At 44.5% G+C, this 20,307-nt stretch overlaps 1 protein-coding gene across 2 annotated transcripts; it reads left to right on the top strand.

The window, feature by feature from the left end:
- Nucleotides 1-993: 993 nt before the first annotated feature.
- Nucleotides 994-20,204, top strand: LOC131708973 (zinc finger MYM-type protein 1-like). 2 transcript variants are annotated; one of them, XM_059010485.1, is made up of 3 exons: nucleotides 994-1,043; nucleotides 15,870-18,304; nucleotides 19,934-20,204. In XM_059010485.1, the coding sequence occupies exon 2, from the start codon at nucleotides 15,897-15,899 to the stop codon at nucleotides 18,300-18,302; it is 2,406 nt and encodes an 801-aa protein (XP_058866468.1). In that variant the 5' UTR covers nucleotides 994-1,043; nucleotides 15,870-15,896; the 3' UTR covers nucleotides 18,303-18,304; nucleotides 19,934-20,204. The 2 variants fall into 2 exon arrangements, with proteins under 2 accessions (XP_058866468.1, XP_058866467.1); XM_059010484.1 differs by lacking the exon at nucleotides 994-1,043 and adding an exon at nucleotides 12,747-12,905.
- Nucleotides 20,205-20,307: the final 103 nt, after the last annotated feature.

Below are 20,307 nucleotides of genomic sequence, written 5' to 3'. Positions count from 1 at the left end.
AGATTTTAACCTGTATTTTGCTCCAAAAAAATAGCTTTAAAGTTGATTACGGAAAACCAAAATGCCTCACTGTCGACAGAGGTGTGGAGCCGTGAAAAGTGACGCTGTGAAGCGCTGTGCATACATAAGGAAAGCCCTTCAGCTGTGCAGTAAACGTATTTTAAAAAGGGGTTCTGATCTGTGTTTAGTTTTCATTCTATGCAGCTGAAAGGGTTTTTTGGACGAAACGTAAAAAGCCAGCTGAGCACACTCGCACCCTTGTCACGTTCATTAGTCTTTAGGGGTAATTGTATGTAAAAAATAATCTGTAAAAAAAATAATGTAATTGTATGTAAAAATAACGTGATATCTTGTAACAATTGTAAGTCTCCCTGGATAAGGGCGTCTGCTAAGAAACAAATAATAATAATAATAATAATAATAATAATAATAATAGGGGCATGCCTGATAGTCAAGCTGCGTTTAGCCTCGTTATTTAAACGTGTGGGGCAGGTAATAACATGGCGGTGGCTGCTGCAACACAGCTTTGTTACTGCTCTGGTGAAGTGTAGCTGAGACGAAGTGAGGAAAGTGGTTTTTTGTTTCCGTGATTTGAGGATCTGACGGGTTTCGTTTAGATTTTATCTGTGAGAAGGAGGCGCGTGTCACTATTTTTGTAACTTGTTTGGTCCATTTTATTTACTTGCGTCACGTTTGTGTATTATTTAACTTATTTATTTTACGCATTTAATTGTGTATGTGTGTTATTATTATTATTATTATTATTATTATTATTATTATTATTATTATTATTATTATTATTAGCGTAATAATTTCTGCACGGCATTGCCTCCAGTTTAAAGCAATGCGACTTTCCCAATCATGCTGTTATCATACTGTATAAATCGGGACTTTTGCGAGGGGAAGTCTGCTTTAAACGGGACACTAATGTTTTCACCCCTGCACACTGCAGCCACCTGCTGGCAGTGACTGTAAATGACACTGCCACCCCACGTGACCATTCCCTCGTGGCGGGCTGCTTCTGAAACACGCGTGTAAACGAGGTGAGCTTGTTTGATTTTTGCAGGGTCTACTATAGAAAAAGATGGGTTTGCAAACGTAGTGTCTGTGGCTAGAAATAGTGAGAGAATATGATTAAAAAATTACAAACACGTTAATAAATAGCGCTAGGGTGGCGTTTGGGCTTCGGGTTACACAGTTGCGTTGTCGTATCTGTTGGAATCCGGCGGCACGAGAATGGGTAAAATGGGATTATTATTATTATTTATTTAGCAGACGCCTTTATCTAAGGCGACTTACAGAGACTAGGGTGTGTGAACTATGCATCAGCTGCAGAGTCACTTACAATTACGTCTCACCCGAAAGACGGAGCACAAGGAGGTTAAGTGACTTGCTCAGGGTCACACAATGAGTCAGTGGCTGTGAGGTGGGATTTGAACCGGGGACCTCCTGGTTACAAGCCCTTTTCTTTAACCACTGGACCACACAGCCTCCTGATGTCTGAGGGCAGCAGTGTGGAGTAGTGGTTAGGGCTCTGGACTCTTGACCAGAGCGTTGTGAGTTCAATCCCCAGTGGGGGACACTGCTGTTGTACCCTTGAGCAAGGTACTTTACCTAAATTGCTCCAATAAAAACACAACTGTATAAATGGAGAATTGTATGCAAGAATAATGTGAAATAATGTATAATGTCATATCTTGTAACAATTGTAAGTCGCCCTGGATAAGGGCGTCTGCTAAGAAATAAATAATAATAATGTCGGTATACCGTGTTACCCGCACGCCGTGGTGGAGCAATACAGCATACAATGCAGCATACTTTTTTTGTTTTCATTTTTTTTATTTTTCTTCCTGTAGCTATAACTACTAATAAAGGATATGCATTGTTCATTAACATGTGTGTAACCCATTTTACCTCAATGGCGGATCACAGTAGGAGGCTGTGTGGTCCAGTGGTTAAAGAAAAGGGCTTGTAACCAGGAGGTCACCGGTTCAAATCCCACCTCAGTCACTGACTCATTGTGTGACCCTGAGCAAGTCACTTAACCTCCTTGTGCTCCGTCTTTCGGGTGAGACGTAATTGTAAGTGACTCTGCAGCTGATGCATAGTTCACACACCCTAGTCTCTGTAAGTCTCCTTGGATAATCCAAGCCTCCACTAACAACCCACGTAAACTATTCTCTACCTTCTCCTCCCTCCTAAACCCTCCCCCCCTCCTCCTCCCTCCTCTATCTCCCCTGACGACTTTGCCTCCTTCTTCTCTTCTAAAATCTCAGATATCCGCAAACTCTTTAACACCTCTCCCTCCCCCGCACCCCCTCCTGCTCCAACCCCTACACCCACTACATCCCCTACTAACTCGCCCTCCTTCTCCACCTTCTTGCCCCTCTCAGACTCTGACCTCTCCTCCCTGCTCCAGGGTCACAAACCCACCACGTGTGCCTTGGACCCCCTCCCCACTCACCTCTTTCAAGCTGCTGCTCCTGCTCTACTCCCCTTCATCTCCTCCCTCCTCAACACCTCTCTACTTTCTGGCATCTTCCCCTCTGCCTTCAAAAAAGCCTCTATCACTCCCCTCCTCAAAAAACTTACCCTCGACCCCACCTCCCTCCAGAGCTACCGTCCTGTCTCCCTCCTACCCTTCCTCTCCAAAACCCTCGAGCGGACTGTACACCGCCAGCTCTCTGCTTTCCTGTCCAACCACTCTCTGCTTGACCCTCTCCAATCTGGCTTCCGCTCTGCTCACTCCACTGAAACCGCCCTCCTGTCTGTCACCAACTCACTTAATTGTGCCCGAGCTGCCTCTCTCTCCTCTGTCCTAATTCTCCTCGACCTCTCTGCTGCCTTTGACACTGTTGATCATTCTATTCTACTATCATCTCTTGCTGACCTGGGGATCTCTGGCACTGCTCTGGCCTGGTTCTCCTCCTACCTCTCCAACCGCACTTACCAGGTAACCTGGCGTGGAGCAACCTCCACACCTCACCCTCTCTTAACTGGAGTCCCCCAAGGGTCAGTCTTGGGTCCTCTCCTGTTCTCTCTCTACACCCGCTCCCTGGGGCCCCTCATCGCATCCTATGGTTTCTCATACCATTTCTATGCTGATGATGCTCAGATTTTCCTCTCCTTCCCCACCTCTGACTCCACCATCTCCTCCCGTATCTCTACCTGTCTGTCTGCTATTTCCTCCTGGATGCACTCGCATCACCTCAAACTCAACCTCTCTAAATCTGACCTCCTTTTCTTTCCCTCCTCCTCCCCCTCCTCTGATCTCTCCATCTCTGTTCCTCTGGAATCTACCACACTCTCTCCCTCTTCCTCAGCTAAGAACCTTGGAGTCACCCTGGACCCCTGCCTCTCTTATTCCCAGCACATCTCCACTCTGGCACGCACTTGCAGATTCTTCCTGAGCAACATCCGAAGAATCCGACCCTTCCTCACCAACTATGCTACCCAGCTCCTGGTCCAGGCCCTGGTACTCTCCCGCCTAGACTACTGCAACTCCCTCCTGGCTGGCCTCCCTGCGTCCGCCACCCGTCCGCTCCAGCTCATCCAGAACTCTGCTGCTCGCCTGGTGTTCTCTCTACCTCGCTTCGCCCACGCTACTCCACTACTCCGCTCGCTCCACTGGCTCCCGATCACCGCTCGCATCCAGTTCAAGACTCTTGTACTAGCCTACAGATGCCTTGATCAGACTGCACCCAGCTACCTCCAGACCCTCATCTCTCCCTACACCCCCACTCGACCTCTCCGCTCCGCCTGCACTAGAAGACTGGCTCTACCTCCGCTACGCTCCCCTGCCTCCCGAGCCCGCTCCTTCTCCACCCTTGCTCCGCAGTGGTGGAATGACCTTCCTACAGATGTCAGGACTGCCCAGTCCCTGACCACATTCCGGCGCCTCCTTAAGACTCACCTCTTCAAACAGCACCTGTAGAACTCCTCTGTTGTATCCTGGGACACTATCACCCTTCATTTAAATATGCTTTATTTTGCTCTTATCTGCCCCCTATTTTACTGCATTTAATCCTGTACTTCAGAATATTGTAATCTCCCAAGTGTTTAATCTGTAGTATTTTGTACTTAATCATATCCTGATGTAACTGTATGTGTAAAATCCAAATTTGCATAGCTTGGGCTGGTATGGCTGACGCGTATCCATCTAACGTTATCCAATCCACACAGACTCCGTAGTAAAATAAAGCAATACAACTTTTATTCCTCAGGTTTCCACAGGTTAGTATTCACAGTTATTTTACAGGATCTTCAGCGTAATAACAGATAAGTTATTGACTGGTAATTTCCACAGAATAACGAAGATTACACGACACGTTAAGAAAACCGTGAGGCTCCAAAGCTATGTCTACAACAGAGTAAAAAGTGACAGTTATTTTCCGAATTTATACAAAAGCGCACGAGCCCCAGAACCTAACAAAGCTCGCTCTATTAAAGATATACTACCCTATTACTGTAAATGCGTAATAGACAAATATAATGTATCAAAATATGTCTTCTCATAAATAATATAGGCAAAAAATACTAATTGGCTCCTACATACCGGCCCCTAATTGTTATCTAAATCACAAAACAATTACTAACCAAATAAAAAACAAGGAGCCAAGTTAACTGAAAACCTTTTCTTGAGCAATCTTGAGTCTTCAATTACCTTACATTACCTGGAGTCAGAGGTTACTAGTACATGACTCACCGTAGGAGAACAGTCTTTACCACTGTCTCATTCTTATTCAGCTTCTTGAAGTAGACAGACCTTAGTGATGGGTCTGTACAGTACGCTGGTCTTAGTCTTGATGCGGACCTGACGTACAAATCCATGTCTGTCTGGCACAACCTGGATGACCTTTCCCATGACCCAGGAATTACGAGGTGCTGAGTCGTCCACCACCAGCACGACATCTCCAACAACGAAGTTGCGCGACGCACGTGACCACTTCTGGCGCTCCTGTAGCTGAGGTAGATATTCCCTAGTCCACCTCTTCCAGAACAGGTCCGACATGTACTGGACTTGCTTCCACCTTCTACGAGAGTAGATGTCTTCCTTCTGAAAGAGCCCTGGAGGCAGAGATGGCTTGATCTTGAGGAGCAGCAGGTGATTAGGTGTTAACGCCTCCAGATCATTTGGGTCATTGGATGCCTTAGTAATCGGACGACTATTGATGATAGCTTCTGCCTCACACAGAACAGTGTGAAGGCCCTCCTCGTCCAGAACTTGTACTCTCAAAGTGGCATTAAGAATCTTCCTTACTGACCTGATCAACCTCTCCCAGACACCATCATGATGAGATCCTGTAGGGGGGTTGAACATCCACTTGATTCCATTCTGAAGGAGAGTGTTTTTGATCTTGGAGCAATTCCATCCTTTGATTGCTTCCCTAAGTTCACGTTCAGCTCCAATGAAGTTAGTTCCGTTGTCTGAACGAAGCAATGACACTTGACCTCTTCTGGCTATAAAGCGGCGAAGTGCATTGATAAACGAGTCTGTATCCAGAGATGACGCTACCTCAATATGGACAGCCCGGATAGCCATGCAGGTAAAGATAACCCCATACCTCTTCACGACACTTCTTCCACGCCGAACCTCAAACGGACCAAAGTAGTCTACACCAGTGTTAGTGAATGGAGGTTCATCCGGCAAGACTCTGTCCTGGGGTAGATCAGCCATCTGTTGTCGCCCAGCAGCACCATGAAACCGCCGACAGACAACACACTTGGATAGAACTCTTCTTTTAGCTGCATTGGCACCAGGAATCCAATAGTTTAAGCGCAGCTTGGATAGCATATGGTTGCGACCACTGTGACCCACATCCTGGTGGATCTCACGTAGGATAAGCTCTGCCACATGGAGGTCTTTCGATAGGATGGCAGGGTGTTTAGATTCTTCAGGCATAGCTGCCCTACTGAGTCTTCCACCGACTCTAAGTACTCCATCTTGTAACACAGGGTTGAGCTTATAAATATGACTGCTCTTCTTCACACTCTCACCCTTCTGCAGGCTGGATATCTCCTCAGGAAACTTCTTCCTCTGGCTGTAGCGGATAATCTCCGACTCAGCGTCCTTAAGGTCCTTCACAGTGACGTTTCTCTTGTCTAGGCTTGCTTTGAAGCTCTGCATCTCCTTGTCCAGCACAAGTTTTTGTCGATTCTTATCATCCTCAGACTGAGCGATGGCCACACTCAACTCCTTCCTCTTTTGACAAAAACGCACCAGAGTGCCTCTCAACTTGAGGACCCATGCCACTGCCCTCTTAAGACGAATCCAAGAAGAGAAGTGTTCCATCATCTGCTGAATTGTATCCAACTCCTCTTCAGCAGTCAGAGTGTACACAACAACATCCCTTCTGACCTCTGGGTCCTCCATGGCAGAATCTACAGGGAGGTCTGGGTACTCTGGCCAATCCTCCTTCGACTTCACAAGAAAGTCTGGCCCTGAGATCCAGGCTTCATTTCGCATGAAGGAATCCACCTTCAGTCCCCTCGACGCATGATCAGCTGGATTCTTGGCAGTATTAACGTACCTCCACTGCGAAGCTTCGGACATCTTCAGAATCGCTGATATTCTATTGGCCACAAAGGTGTGGAACCTAGTGGTCTCATTTTTAATGTACTTCAGTACAGCAGTACTATCTGTCCAAAACACGGAATCTTTGAGCTGCAGCTGCAGCTCCCTTCTCAGCATCTTATCCATGCGTCCTGCCATAGTGGCTGCAGTGAGCTCCATGCGAGGAATGGTGGTTGTCTTGAGCGGAGCAACTCTGGCCTTCCCCATAACAAAGGAGCAATGTACTTGATTGCAGCTGTTCCATTGCAGCAGGTAGCTCACTGTACCATAGCCTTCTTCACTCGCATCTGCAAAATGATGCAACTGAGCGAATGAGGAGTCTCCAAAGCCTGCAGGTTTAAAACACCGCTCAACCTCAAAGTCTTTCAGCAGATGGAGCTCTTTCATCCAGTCATACCACTGCTGAGCAAGCTGATCTGGTATGACATCATCCCAGCTTAGCTTCATTCTGCAAAGCTCTTGCAGGATCTTCTTAGCTGGCAGAACCACTGGCGACAAGATTCCCAAAGGATCATAGATCGAGCTGACTACAGAAAGGATACCCCTTCTGGTAAAAGGCCTGTCTTGAATGACAATTCTGAACTTGAAGGTATCAGACTGGACACACCACTGTACGCCTAATGCTCGCTCTACAGGGAGTACATCTTGTTCCAGGTCCAAGTCCTTGACTTCCTTGGCTCTCTCCTCTTCAGGAATAGCAGACAGTACACCTCGACAATTACTCATCCATTTCGTCAGTCGGAATCCTCCCTTTGCACAGATGGCTCTCAGGTCATGATACAATAACACAGCTTCTTCCTTTGAGCTGACTGATTTCAGACAGTCATCGACATAAAAATTGTGCAGCACTGTGTCGACCACCTTGGCGTCAAACTGTTCTCTGTTGTCTTCGGCACATTTTCTGAGGGCAAAACTGGCACAGCTTGGTGACGACGTTGCACCGAACAAGTGCACGACCATCTTGTACTCCACCATGGCTAGTCTGATGTCACCCTGTGGCCACCAGAGAAATCTGAGAAGGTCAGAATCTTCAGCTGGCACTTTCACTTGATGAAACATGGCTTCCACATCAGCCATAATCACCACTGGCTCCTGTCTGAACCTGGTGATAACACCTATCAGAGTGCTGGTGAGATCCGGCCCCTGTAGCAGCTGGTCATTCAATGTGGTACCTTGAAACGATGCCCCACAATCGAACACCACACGGATCTTCTTCTTCTTGGGATGGTACACCCCGTGATGTGGTATGTACCATACCTTTCCGTCATTGCGGCTGGCCTCCTCGCAGGTAACCCTCTTGGCATAGCCTTTCGCGATGATGTCACCCATGAATGCAGTGTAGTCGGCGTGAAACGAGGGATTCTTGATTAACTTATTTCTTAAATTCAGAGCGCGCTGTTCAGCTACTCTGCGGTTGTTCGGCATGTTGATCACTTCATTCCTTAACGGCAGCCTAATGCTGTAATATCCGTCCACTAGTTTGGCAGACTGTGAGACCAAATCCATAAACTGGTGGTCTTCCCTTGACATTTCCAGTTGGTCATCCTGACCACACTCAGGGAAGTCATTCTTGAACTGCTGACTCCACAGCTCATCCAGCCTGGCCACTGATATTCGGTTTGTTGTTACCTGGATCAGTCCACTTCTTATCCCGTTACCTGTGTCTTCTCTAAGAGGACCATTCACAGTCCATCCCAGTATGGTTCGCACTGCATAAGGTCCATCATCAACACTATTGATGACCTGCCATGGCTCCATTGCCTTTGGCGTGTTCGTCCCTATCAGCAGCCCTATCTTTGCGTCAATATGAGGGAGTCGCACTTGTTCCAGGTAAGGCCACCTGTTCACCTCCTTTTGCAGTGGGATGTTCTCCTTGCTCACTGGAATGGTCTTCTGAGCGAAGACATCTGGAAGATCTATGAAGTTGCTGTCCTCCAGACTGCTCACCTCCAAACCTGACACAACCTGACTGCTGACAATCTTTTCTTCACCCATGGTTCTCAGCAGTATGTCTATCTTCCTACCGTTGACATTGAGCTCACTCATAAGCTCCTCAGTGCAGAAAGTGGCAGTACTGCCTGGGTCAAGGAAAGCATAGGTAGCCACCACTTTATTGCCCTTCTTCGACTTGATTCGAACGGGTACAATAGCCAAAATGCTGTCAGCGTCACCGGCTTTGGTGCGTCCACAGATCGCCTTCTCTGTTCCAACGAAACCACTGGTGACTGACCGTTTTTCACCATCTTCTGATGGCTCTTCCGGCTCTTTCTTGAGAGTAGCATTTTCCTTGATCTTCATGTGCAACACAGTAGGGTGTGTCAACGAGCATACTTTGCAACTTAGCTTCTCCTTGCAAGTTTTACTCATATGTCCTTTTTTCAGACAGCCAAAGCATAGCCCTTTGCTCCGTAGAAAGTCAATCTTCTCCTTGTGAAGAGACTTCTTCATCTGTTTACACAGCTCCATGCTATGATCACCTTGGCAGAAGAGACAGGGCTTGTTAAATGCACTGCTAGGACTGCCATAATTATTTCCCATAGGCCTAGACTCTGTGCCTTCCGTCTGGTTGTCCACCGGTGTGGCAGCTGTGGTGAAACTCTTCCTGCTACCACTTGTCTTGTGTGACTTTGAGTATGTATGAGACTTCACTTGTCCCCTCACTGCAGCGGCATCCTTTATGTCTCCAAACAGCGGGTGCAGTGCTATCTTAGCTTGCTTGTTGACAAAGTTGACAAGGTCTTTGAACTTTGCTCTTCGTTTCTGCCGCTCCTGTATATCATAGGCCATGCCTCTCCACCTCTCCCTCAGCTTGTATGGAAGTTTGGCAATAATAGCACGCATGTTAGCTGCATTGTCGAGCTCTTCCATGTACTCCATATCCGTCATGGCATTACAACATCCAGTGAGAAAGAGAGCGTACGAATGGAGTGCCTCTCCATCATCAGACTTAATGGTAGACCAACTCAGAGCCTTGTCTATGTATGCCACAGAGACCTTGTATTCATCTCCAAAGTGCTCTTCCAAAAGCTTCTTCGCTTTACGATACCCTCGTTCTGGATCCATGTGGAGGCAGCTCCTAATCAACTCTCTGGGCTGTCCATTGGTGTATTGCTCCATGAAGTAAAGTCTGTCCTTGCTGCTATCTGTCCTATCCTCCACTCCGTGTTCAAACGCTCTGATGAACAGCTTGTACTCCAAAGGGTCCCCTTTGAAGATGGGTATGTCCAATGGTGGTAGTGTAGATAGCCTTTGTTGTTTCATCAGGAATTCTGTGATATTGTTTTGTCGCAGCATGACACTGTACAACGTCCCTGTAACATCATCTTCTGGCAGAGCGGCACTGGTAGGTGTTCTTTGGTTACTGAAACTCAACTGTTGTTCTCCCTCCACAGCAGTACGTACGGCGGTAGAGGTAGGCTGGCTTTGGCTTCGAGCTTCAAGTGACTCTTCATCTTTGTTGCTATAACTAACCTTTTTCATAGCAGGTAGGACCTTGTGTGACTCCAGGTAGGAGTTCATTTCATCACTCAGGCATTTGGGTGGGACTTGAAAACCCTCCAACTCTTCCAAAACCTTAATTTTAGCATTTGAGGCTGCTAAAGCGGTTTGTAACTCCAGCTCTTCTCTCTGAGCCTTTAGCTGGATTTCCTGTCTGTCTAAAGCTTGCTTTTGCTTCAGAGCAGCTGCTTGAGCTAGCAAAGCAGCTCTTTCTACTTCAGCCTTTAAACGTGCAGATGAGGCAGAAGATGAAGCTTGTGAAGAAAGCCCAGCGTGACTTTGTTTTTTCCTCCGAGTAGTAAATGACGCACTAGATATGCTATCTGATGGCTGTACCTCTTCATCACACTGCCTAACTTGCTCCATACGTTGATGGACTTCTTCCATCCATACCTCTGTTTTCTCTATGAATTCTCTGAATGAACTAGCTTTGGGCTCAAACCAGTTAAGCTGATCGTCATTCATTTCCTTCTCTGATTGCTGCTGAAGTAACCATTTTACTGATGTGTTTAGCTCACAAAAATCCCCAAACAGCTGGCTGAGCTCAATCATCAGCTTGTTCTTAATTACTTCCAAGTTACCATCATCATCCATTAAAAGATGCATCTCATTCATTTTGCCTGTCAGCTGACCTAGCTTGGCTTTCCGTGAGCCGATGAGACGATTCTGCGTTTCCTCCATAGCTTTCACTGTAGGTTTCACTTGCCTTTTAACCACAGGTAAAACAGCTAACGCTTCATCACCATCCATGATGACGTAGCTTAGCTAGCACAGTACGTTCCAAAGCACTTCCAAAGTATAGCTGCGTCACACTAAATACAGCAAATGGTCCAATATTCCACTAATATTCCTTCACGACGTCCGACACATAGAACTAGCAACGAAGGAGATAAATCCGGAACTGTACTATCCCTTTTTACTGTGACATAAATAGCGAAGGCTACACTGAGAAATGAACAGGACTTACTTTGCTGTCGAGTTTGCCCATTCAACGCGACCTTCCGTATCCTTCTTTGTACTTGTCCTAGTATCCAAAAGCTCCTTTTTTACACGTTCAATTTTCCAACCGGAGCTGGGTTTTCTTACTATATGTATGTGTAAAATCCAAATTTGCATAGCTTGGGCTGGTATGGCTGACGCGTATCCATCTAACGTTATCCAATCCACACAGACTCCGTAGTAAAATAAAGCAATACAACTTTTATTCCTCAGGTTTCCACAGGTTAGTATTCACAGTTATTTTACAGGATCTTCAGCGTAATAACAGATAAGTTATTGACTGGTAATTTCCACAGAATAACGAAGATTACACGACACGTTAAGAAAACCGTGAGGCTCCAAAGCTATGTCTACAACAGAGTAAAAAGTGACAGTTATTTTCCGAATTTATACAAAAGCGCACGAGCCCCAGAACCTAACAAAGCTCGCTCTATTAAAGATATACTACCCTATTACTGTAAATGCGTAATAGACAAATATAATGTATCAAAATATGTCTTCTCATAAATAATATAGGCAAAAAATACTAATTGGCTCCTACAGTAACTATCACTATTTAATCATATCCTGATGTAACTTTCACTATTATCTGCTGTATTATTGAATTGTGGTTTGTCACACTTGAGAATTATTGTATTTCTTGTTCTTATTGTATGACTTATATTGTAACACTTGAATGTATTTGTATTTGCTTGCGATTGTAAGTCGCCCTGGATAAGGGCGTCTGCTAAGAAATAAATAATAATAATAATAATAATAATAATAATAATAATAAAGACGTCTGCTAAATAAACAAATAATAATGTGGGTAAAATACCTAATGTTGACTTGACGTTTGATATTCGACTCAAACTAACCCGACATGAATGAAAATGGCTGGATCTTCCCAACCGCAGAAGCTAGAGCGCTCAAACCAACTTTAATTTAAGGAGACCAGTTGTGAATTGTTTCACAGTCTCTATTTCACATGTGAATCCTAAGAATAATTTCTGTAAAATAACATACCGCATATACGCACACTTAGCCTCAGCCACGCATAAAAGGGCGTTTATCTCCCCAACCACAGCAGCTGCAGCGTTCAAACCAACTTTAAATAAGACACGTTAAAATAAGTCTCTGTTCAATCGGAAGTAAGTAATACAGTGGAGTAGTTGCATGCCTTTGTCTTATGTGAGTAGTCATCAATTTAAGCCACTGAGATTTCAGTTTACTTAAGCTCCCTTATTTTAAAAACTAAATGTTAACATGCAATAGCTTTAAACGGACACACACGCACTCCGTGGACGTCCAGAAATCTCATAAAAGAAAAATAAATAACAGAAAATGTGCATGCCCGGATATCAGGCAGCTTCGGGACCGTTTCTGACTGTTTTGGATCGGATTAAAGTAAGTGTGAAGCTACATTGACAAGGAACTCGAGTCGACCAGCTTTACAGCACGCTGATGGAAAAATACTTTCTTTAACAAAACACAGCGAGATCTGTTTGACCTGCATTATTCAAGCACCTTTTTAAACACTTAAAAGCAGTACACTGGGTCTAGAAACAGAAATGCGAGCTAACCCGAACCCTCCCCATCGCTGCGCACAATTCAACACCCACAGAACCCACTGCTGCTACCTTACTGCGTGGGCGCTGCACCCCTGTCATGTGACTGAGTCCGGCGGTAAGAGCTTCGTGACGTATTAAAGGTGCGCCTGCTGGAATTTGAAAGAGACAGCGCCGTTTATCAAACAGCATAAGATAAAGAACAGCTAGTTCATTTATTTTCATATTTATTTAAATGGCGTTGCACACCAGTTTGTAGGCGTGGGCGGTAAAAAAAAAAAAAAAAAGTAAGTTAATTTTATGTATTTATTTTTTATTTAAGTTTAGTTGTTTGCGACGCACGGAAGGCATGGCGATCATCAACAAGATCGATTCATTTTAAAATGTAACAAACTGAAATCTGCAGGGGAAATCAATGAAAAATAAGGCACGATACTTTTTTATGTGTAATGTTCTGTATGTATATTTTACAGTAGTTCACCACACGCTTGTCGCGGCTCATTTCTGAGCTCGTTTCAATACGGTATAGTGATACAGTGCATTGACTGAGGTCTTAATTAAGAGAAGGCTGTACGTGCTTAATCCGTGTGGATCACAACACCGCACCCGGGCTCGCCAGGTCCCCAAAACACCATTAACAAGAACACCCGATTTCCATTACACGAGAGTAGATGTTAAAATGTCATGCTGATTTGAACTCGGCTTTCTTAGCAGACGCCCTTATCCAGACTTACAATTGATACAAGATATCACATTATTTTTACATACAATTCCCCATTTATACAGTTGGGTTTTTACTGAAGCAATCTAGGTAAAGTACTTTGCTCAAGGGTACAACAGCAGTGTCCCCCACTGGGGATTGAACCCACGACCCTCCGGTCAAGAGTCCAGAGTCCTAACCACAACTCCACACTGCTGCTCTAATATGAATCTCTTTCTCAGCGCTATGTGAATATATATTTTCTTTTAGTAAAACAATAGTATTTTAGAATACATTCTTTTAAACAACCCATCAGCAAGATGTCATTTTGTCTTCGGACCGTACATTTACATTCGTTTACAAAACATGATGCTCCAGAAACTGCACTCAGACTCGACATTTGTTTCATTTATTTATTTATTTATTTAGTTTACAGTAACATTACCAACATATTTGAAGCCTTGTTACTTTTTTGAGTTACTGGAAAAATACCGATATGCCGTGCCGGGTTTACACTGATAAACGAGCCTTGCGTACACGGACTGTACATTAACAATTGCAAAAAAAAAAAAAAAACACACAGAAAATTGTTAGATAAGGCCGTCACCTCACCCTTACCTGACCCATGTTCTGACAAAGCTTTCCCACACACACACACACACACACACACACACACACACACACACACACACACACACACACACACACACACACACACACACACACACACACACACACACACACACACACACACACACACACACACACACACACACACACACAGAGTGCTTCACTGGTACAGCAGGTGGGTTCACTTCACACAACACGTGCAGGGCAGGTCTAAAACCAGAACCACCATGGCTGTTTTCATGTTGTCTCAGAATTATATATGAATTGGAAAAGCTAATTAATGGTTGGAATAGTAAGACATTTTTTATTTTGGTTTTGTTTATGAAGGGTACAAAAACATGTGTTTGATAAGCTGGGAAAGAAATGTGATTTATGGCATAGTAATGTACGGAACCCCTGAAGGTCCATGGTGTAGAAATTCAAATGGGAGGCTACTATGTCGAGCGAATGACTTACTGAAGTCATGCACGAGATAGCGACCTCCCTTTTTAATTTACACCATGTCCCTTTAGGGCTTCTGTAGTAATGAGATCATTGAAAGGAGACAAATATGTTACACAAGCATTTTCCAACGGATCAGTTATTAACTTTGTAGGTCTTTCTTTTCCATTCATGACAGTGACTGTTCTAAAGGAGATCTGTTAGGCTGTTTCACTTTTGAATCCTCTCAACCCAGTGGTGACGACACAAGGTGTGTGAAGTGAACCCACCTGCTATACCGGTTAAGCAGTGTGTGCTGGAGAAAACGTACCCCTCCAAATCAAGACTCTGCCAGCTGCTATTACCTACAACAGCACTATTGCACCGTTAATATATATATATATATATAGAGAGAGAGAGAGAGAGGGATTTTCTTTATAATTGTTTGAATTAACTTTCAAATGTATTCAGCCTGAAAATGAGCCGTTATATTTAATAAAACATAAAATCTGGTTTAATTACTAGAGATGAGAATATATGTAAAAAAAAAATCATGTTTTGTCACTGCTATATATATATATATATATATATATATATATATATATATATATATATATATATATATATATATATATATATAATATATATATTGTAAGCATAAATGGCTAAAAAAACACCATTGCGCCTCAATATGAAATGAACATGTGGGGGGAGCTGAACTGCTAAGCTTTCCAACGATACCGCCCCTTTCAGTCTAGCTGCTACAATGACGGAGCAATAGACTCAAAACGAAAGCTGTGAACTCTGTCACATGATGAGAGGCTTAACTTCAGGTGATCGTAGTTCCAGCTCGGAGTACCGCGTACACACACTGAATACGTCTTTGGAAAGCCCCAAGTCTGTACTTTTAAACAAGCCAGGTAGGTGGCTTTTACTGTGCCTGAGTAATATGTGTGTAACCTTCGGTGCGCTGGCGCCCCAAAATGAATGGGGCTGAGTTAAGAGTTAAAGCAAGTGTCACCTCTTGCAAAACAACACCTAGATAGACTTAATATCGTCTTTTTATTTTGGTCAAAACTGTTTACTTACTGCAGTGTACAGAGTTTCTATAATCCTTAAAGATAGCGTCCGAGAATCACGTACGAGAGAATAAAGTCTCGCGGCACTTAAAATATTCAGCACTACTTTTATTTATTTTAACCAGAACTACTCAGGATGCGACTCGTAGTGCTTTCATCACTGACACCCACTTCCTTAGAGATTGTTGTAGCGTTTCAGGCATTCTGAATTCGGTGAAACAAATATTAGTTTGCAAAAAATAAATTTGAAATAAGTAATATGTAGAAAGGCTAAATAGTGTAAACTATTTCAGCAGTTAATCCTATAGTATTGTAAACTTCCTACAAGAAATTCTATTTCTCTTCAATAGTAAAGCCACCCCTGCTATTAAGGCCAGATTTCATTGGTCGCTTGAATAAACCTTTTTTTTTGTCTTCGGCAGCTACTAAACAGAATCCCGTGTGCTGCCATGGACAGTGTGAAGATGGAATCTTTCCTGATTAAAGAGGAGTTCCCTGACCTTGTACTTGTCCCCATTAGAGTGGAGTTCTCTGGGCTGCCTTCCCTCCCCATTAAACAGGAGCTCTGTGAGATGCAATGTGACAGCAGTCAGCCAGTCTCTGAGAGTAAAGCTGAGCACAATGAATTGGAGATTCCCCAGACAAAATTGGAGATTCCCCAGACAGAATTGGAGATCCCCCAGATAGAATTGGAGATCCCTCGGACAAAGCACCCGGAGAACATTGTAGATCGGTTGTTAAAGACTCCCTTCGGAACGCTGGAATATGCAGAGAAGGTTCGCATAAAATCTGAAGGCAGGCCTCGCCCTCAAATAAACTCCGTCCAAGATGATGCTGGAAGGAGCCGGTCATTTCGCTGTCAGTGGTATGACAAAGTGGACTGGCTGACCGGGAGTGCTGTGACAAACTGCCTGTACTGTTGGCCCTGTTTACTCTTCAATGTCTCGAATAGTTTCGTTACCTGGACCAAATCCGGATATAATGATTTTAAAAACATGGACCGATCAGTGAAACGACACTCCAAATCCAAAGAGCACGTCAGTGCCGAGGTGAAATTGAAACTGCTGGGACAAAGTCGCTTTGAGCACGTTGTGGACGAAGGCGCGCGAATTCAAGTAGCGAAGCATAACGAGACCGTGAGAAGGAACAGGGCTATTCTGAAACGTCTGATTGATGCAACAACTTACCTGGGTCGCCAGGAGCTGGCATTCAGAGGGCAGGACCACACAGCGGACTCATTAAACAAGGGGAACTACGGGGAGCTGACGGAGGTGATCGCGCACTACGATGAATTGCTTGCCACTCACATCGAGCAATCTGCCGTCTTCACTGGAATGTCGGAACCCATTCAGAACGATCTGATTTCTTCCATCTCGTTGTCCGTGCTGGAGGAGATCAAAAAGGAAATCAATGCTGCTCCTTTTTTTGCGTGGCAGGTGGACGAAATGACCGACATTGGCTGCAGTTCCCAGCTTTCTATAATCGTGCGGTATGTGGACGAAATAGGATCGCCACAAGAGCGGTTCCTGGGTTTATTTGACTCGACCGGTGTGAGAGACGGGCAGTCAGTGTTCAAGCTTGTCAGCACAGCCATGTCCGAGTTCGATTACAAGGAGAAACTGGTCGCACAGGCGTACGACGGAGCTACAGTGATGCCTTCTGAATTAAACCGGCTACAAGCCAAAGTTAGAGAGGTGGCTCCCAGCGCTGTCTTTACACACTGCTGCACGCATCATCTCAACCTCGTATTAAGCCAAGGGGCAAAATTCATTACGCAGGCTCGGGTATTCTTTGCAACACTAGAAGGGTTTTCTTCGTTTTTTTCAAAGTCCCCCAAAAGGGTAGCTTTGTTGGAAGAAACCGGTTGTGCTGCGACTTGCTGGAACCTCACTTCAAGGATCGTCGGGACTGTTGCCAGTAACTATGCCAAACTGCTTGAGACGTTCTCGCGCGTTGTCAGCTCTGAGGGAATGGATGATGACACCGTCGGAGCGGCCAGCGGGTTCGTTCGTACTCTCGAAGATTTCGACTTCGTCTTCATGCTTTTCACGTTCAACCAAGTTTTCTCCGACACGGACGCAGCATACGATATTGTTCAGCAGAAAGCGATGGATGTCACCTTCTGCAAAAACAGAATCGAGAACCTGCTTCAGTCCACAGAGGAGAAAAGGTCAGAAGAAGCGTTTAATAAAATCTATGAAGAAGCAGCCAGCTTGACAGAAGACCCAGCTGACAGACACCTGAGAAAGAGACACCGACAGGAGAGTGCGAGCCAAGATTCAAAGCAGCACTACCGCATGCTGTATCATTCCGTTTTGAACAATTTACTGCTTCAGATCCGTCATCGATACGCAAGCCTGGAGGAGACGCGATTTCTTGAGCTGTTGAATCCCGAGAAATTTGCCACAATGAGGTCCACGTTCCCAGATGAAGCGTTGGGGTGCCTGAATAAGGGATACGGGAGATTTTTTGAAATGGACCGTTTGAAAACGGAGCTGCAAGTTTTCTATTGGGACAGGGAGCTGCACGGTGCCAGCAGCAGCATTTCAGATTTGCTGCAGTCCTTCAAGCGCAATGGTCTCGACCACGCCATGCACCAGCTGTACAAGCTCATGTGTTTAGTAGCAACAGTTGGAGCAACGTCATGCGGTGTGGACAGAACCTTCTCCTGTCTCGAAAGGCTAAAGAGCTATGCCAGGAACACAATGGGACAAGAACGCTTTAAAAACCTGGCGGTTTTATCTATTGAGAAGAGCATCGTGAAGGCCCTGGAAAAGAATCCTTGCTGGTACGATGGAGTCATTGACCATTTCGCAACGCGCAGAGAGAGAAGGGCAGACTTTATCTACAAGTAAAGGTAAGAGAACTTTTTCAGTCAACAGCTTCAGTATTCTTTGGTTTTAAACATGTCCTTGCTGTTAAATTATGGTTTATGGTAGCTTGTCTATTTAGCACTCAGTCATAACATTCATTGTAAAGCTGGGTGAAGCCACACTGTGGCTTGGAACTTGGTTTCATGCCACTGCATGGCACATCAGGGGAGACTTGGGGTTTGATCCAGCAAAGTTGCCTCAAACTGGGTCTCCTGGAGCCAGGTTTCAAGCCACTGTTCCTGGAAAAGTGGCTGTGCTCCTTCAGCATTAAAGTCTTTTCAGCAGTCTTAAATTGTATGTGTATGAAACCATGATTTCATGATCGCCCAGGTTTGATTTAGGGGAGTATTTATTCAGCTGGAGTATCCCATGTAACTGGATACAATCACAAATGTGTAGGTTTATTGAAAGAGAACTTACGTCAGTTAGGGCTGTGTTCGAAGGTTCATTCGCTAGCCAGGTAGTTCCAAACCTTCGCAGGTTAGTCAGGCCGCATTCGCGTAGTGCCAGATGTTGTTTTTCTTTCTTTCTTTCTTTCTTTCTTTGTTCACAGAAAGCATTGAATACTGTATAAATCACTAGGGGTGTGAGATTAATACAGATATACCGGTATATTGTGATATCCATTAAGCAATACAATAATTGGTGTTTGAACAACATTACTGGTATTTTTTGTTCAACTGATTCAAGGAAATGTCTACAGGAAAATGTCGGCTATTACCTCGCGAGATAATCACTTCCTGCGAGAACTCGTAATGCGAGCAATGCTGACACGAGAAAATATGGCAGAAGCACAGACATTCTGAGCTGCTTAAATTCTGCAAAGCAAAGTCACGTGTCTGGAATAATTTCAACCCTCTGCCAAGTCAGATTTAATTTCGCGATTCAGAGTGAGCAGAGGAAAAACTCAAACATATCTGTGCATTTTTTCTTGGTATTTAATCGTAATGTTGATACTTCTCTTGCTTTCGTTATTTATCGTCTCTGGATGCTTTTCATTACATTGATCTAGGAGGCTGTGTGGTCTAGTGGTTAAAGAAAAGGGCTCCTAACCAGGAGGTCCCCGGTTCAAATCCCACCTCAGCCACTGACTCATTGTGTGACCTCGAGCAAGTCACTTCACCTCCTTGTGTTCCGTCTTTCGGGTGAGACGTAGTTGTAAGTGACTCTGCAGCTGATGCATAGTTCACACACGCTAGTCTCTGTAAGTCGCCTTGGATAAAGACATCTGCTAAATAAACAAATGATAATAATCTGTGCCTAAATACATAACCTTTACTGTTAAAAAAAAAAAAAGTGGTTTATTACTATCTCATATATAAAATTAAACCATAGATATGTGTGTGTGTGCGTGTTTATGTATTTACACATAACTCAGTTATTATTTGTAATATTATTTTGAAAAACCCGAACCTAATTTGAATACATTAACTCATTGTGTCTCATACAGACACACCGATAGTGCTGCGGGGCCTGCAGTGATTGGATACCCCGTGGCCCCGGGCTGGTCACATGAAGGAGTTTGACAGTACAAAGGGGACGCAGTTACGCGAGTACGGCCCCTTACGCTGAAACATCTTGCTGAATCCAGACCCTGTTGTTTTGTTTTTTAGTGATAGAGGACTGAGGAGCAAGGGAGCTGTCACCACAGAGCCAGCATCGCCACCCAGAGCACTACTCACCCATTCACAGCGTCTCCAGGATAAAGGGACACTGAGCACTTTTCGTGCACCCAAGGATTATAAAAAGAAGCCTTGTTTGTTTTGGGACTGTGACCCACTGTCTGCTCCCCCGATACAAGAAATGTCATTTCTTCAGCCAGTCTTGATTACCGTGATAATTTATAGCGATAACACCATGTAACAATTTTTTTTTTTTTTTGGTTCCTGGGTAGTAAGTGTTATTTCCTAATTGCTTATGCCTCAAAAGTATAGAAAATGGCTATTATTCCCCACAAACTTTGCTTTTGTGACCAGGACAGTGATAT

This window comes from Acipenser ruthenus, chromosome 41, assembly GCF_902713425.1.
Source record: "Acipenser ruthenus chromosome 41, fAciRut3.2 maternal haplotype, whole genome shotgun sequence".
NCBI classification, from domain to species: domain Eukaryota; kingdom Metazoa; phylum Chordata; class Actinopteri; order Acipenseriformes; family Acipenseridae; genus Acipenser; species Acipenser ruthenus.
Note: the sequence above shows the minus strand (reverse complement) of the source record. Positions and strands in the feature narration are given on the sequence as shown.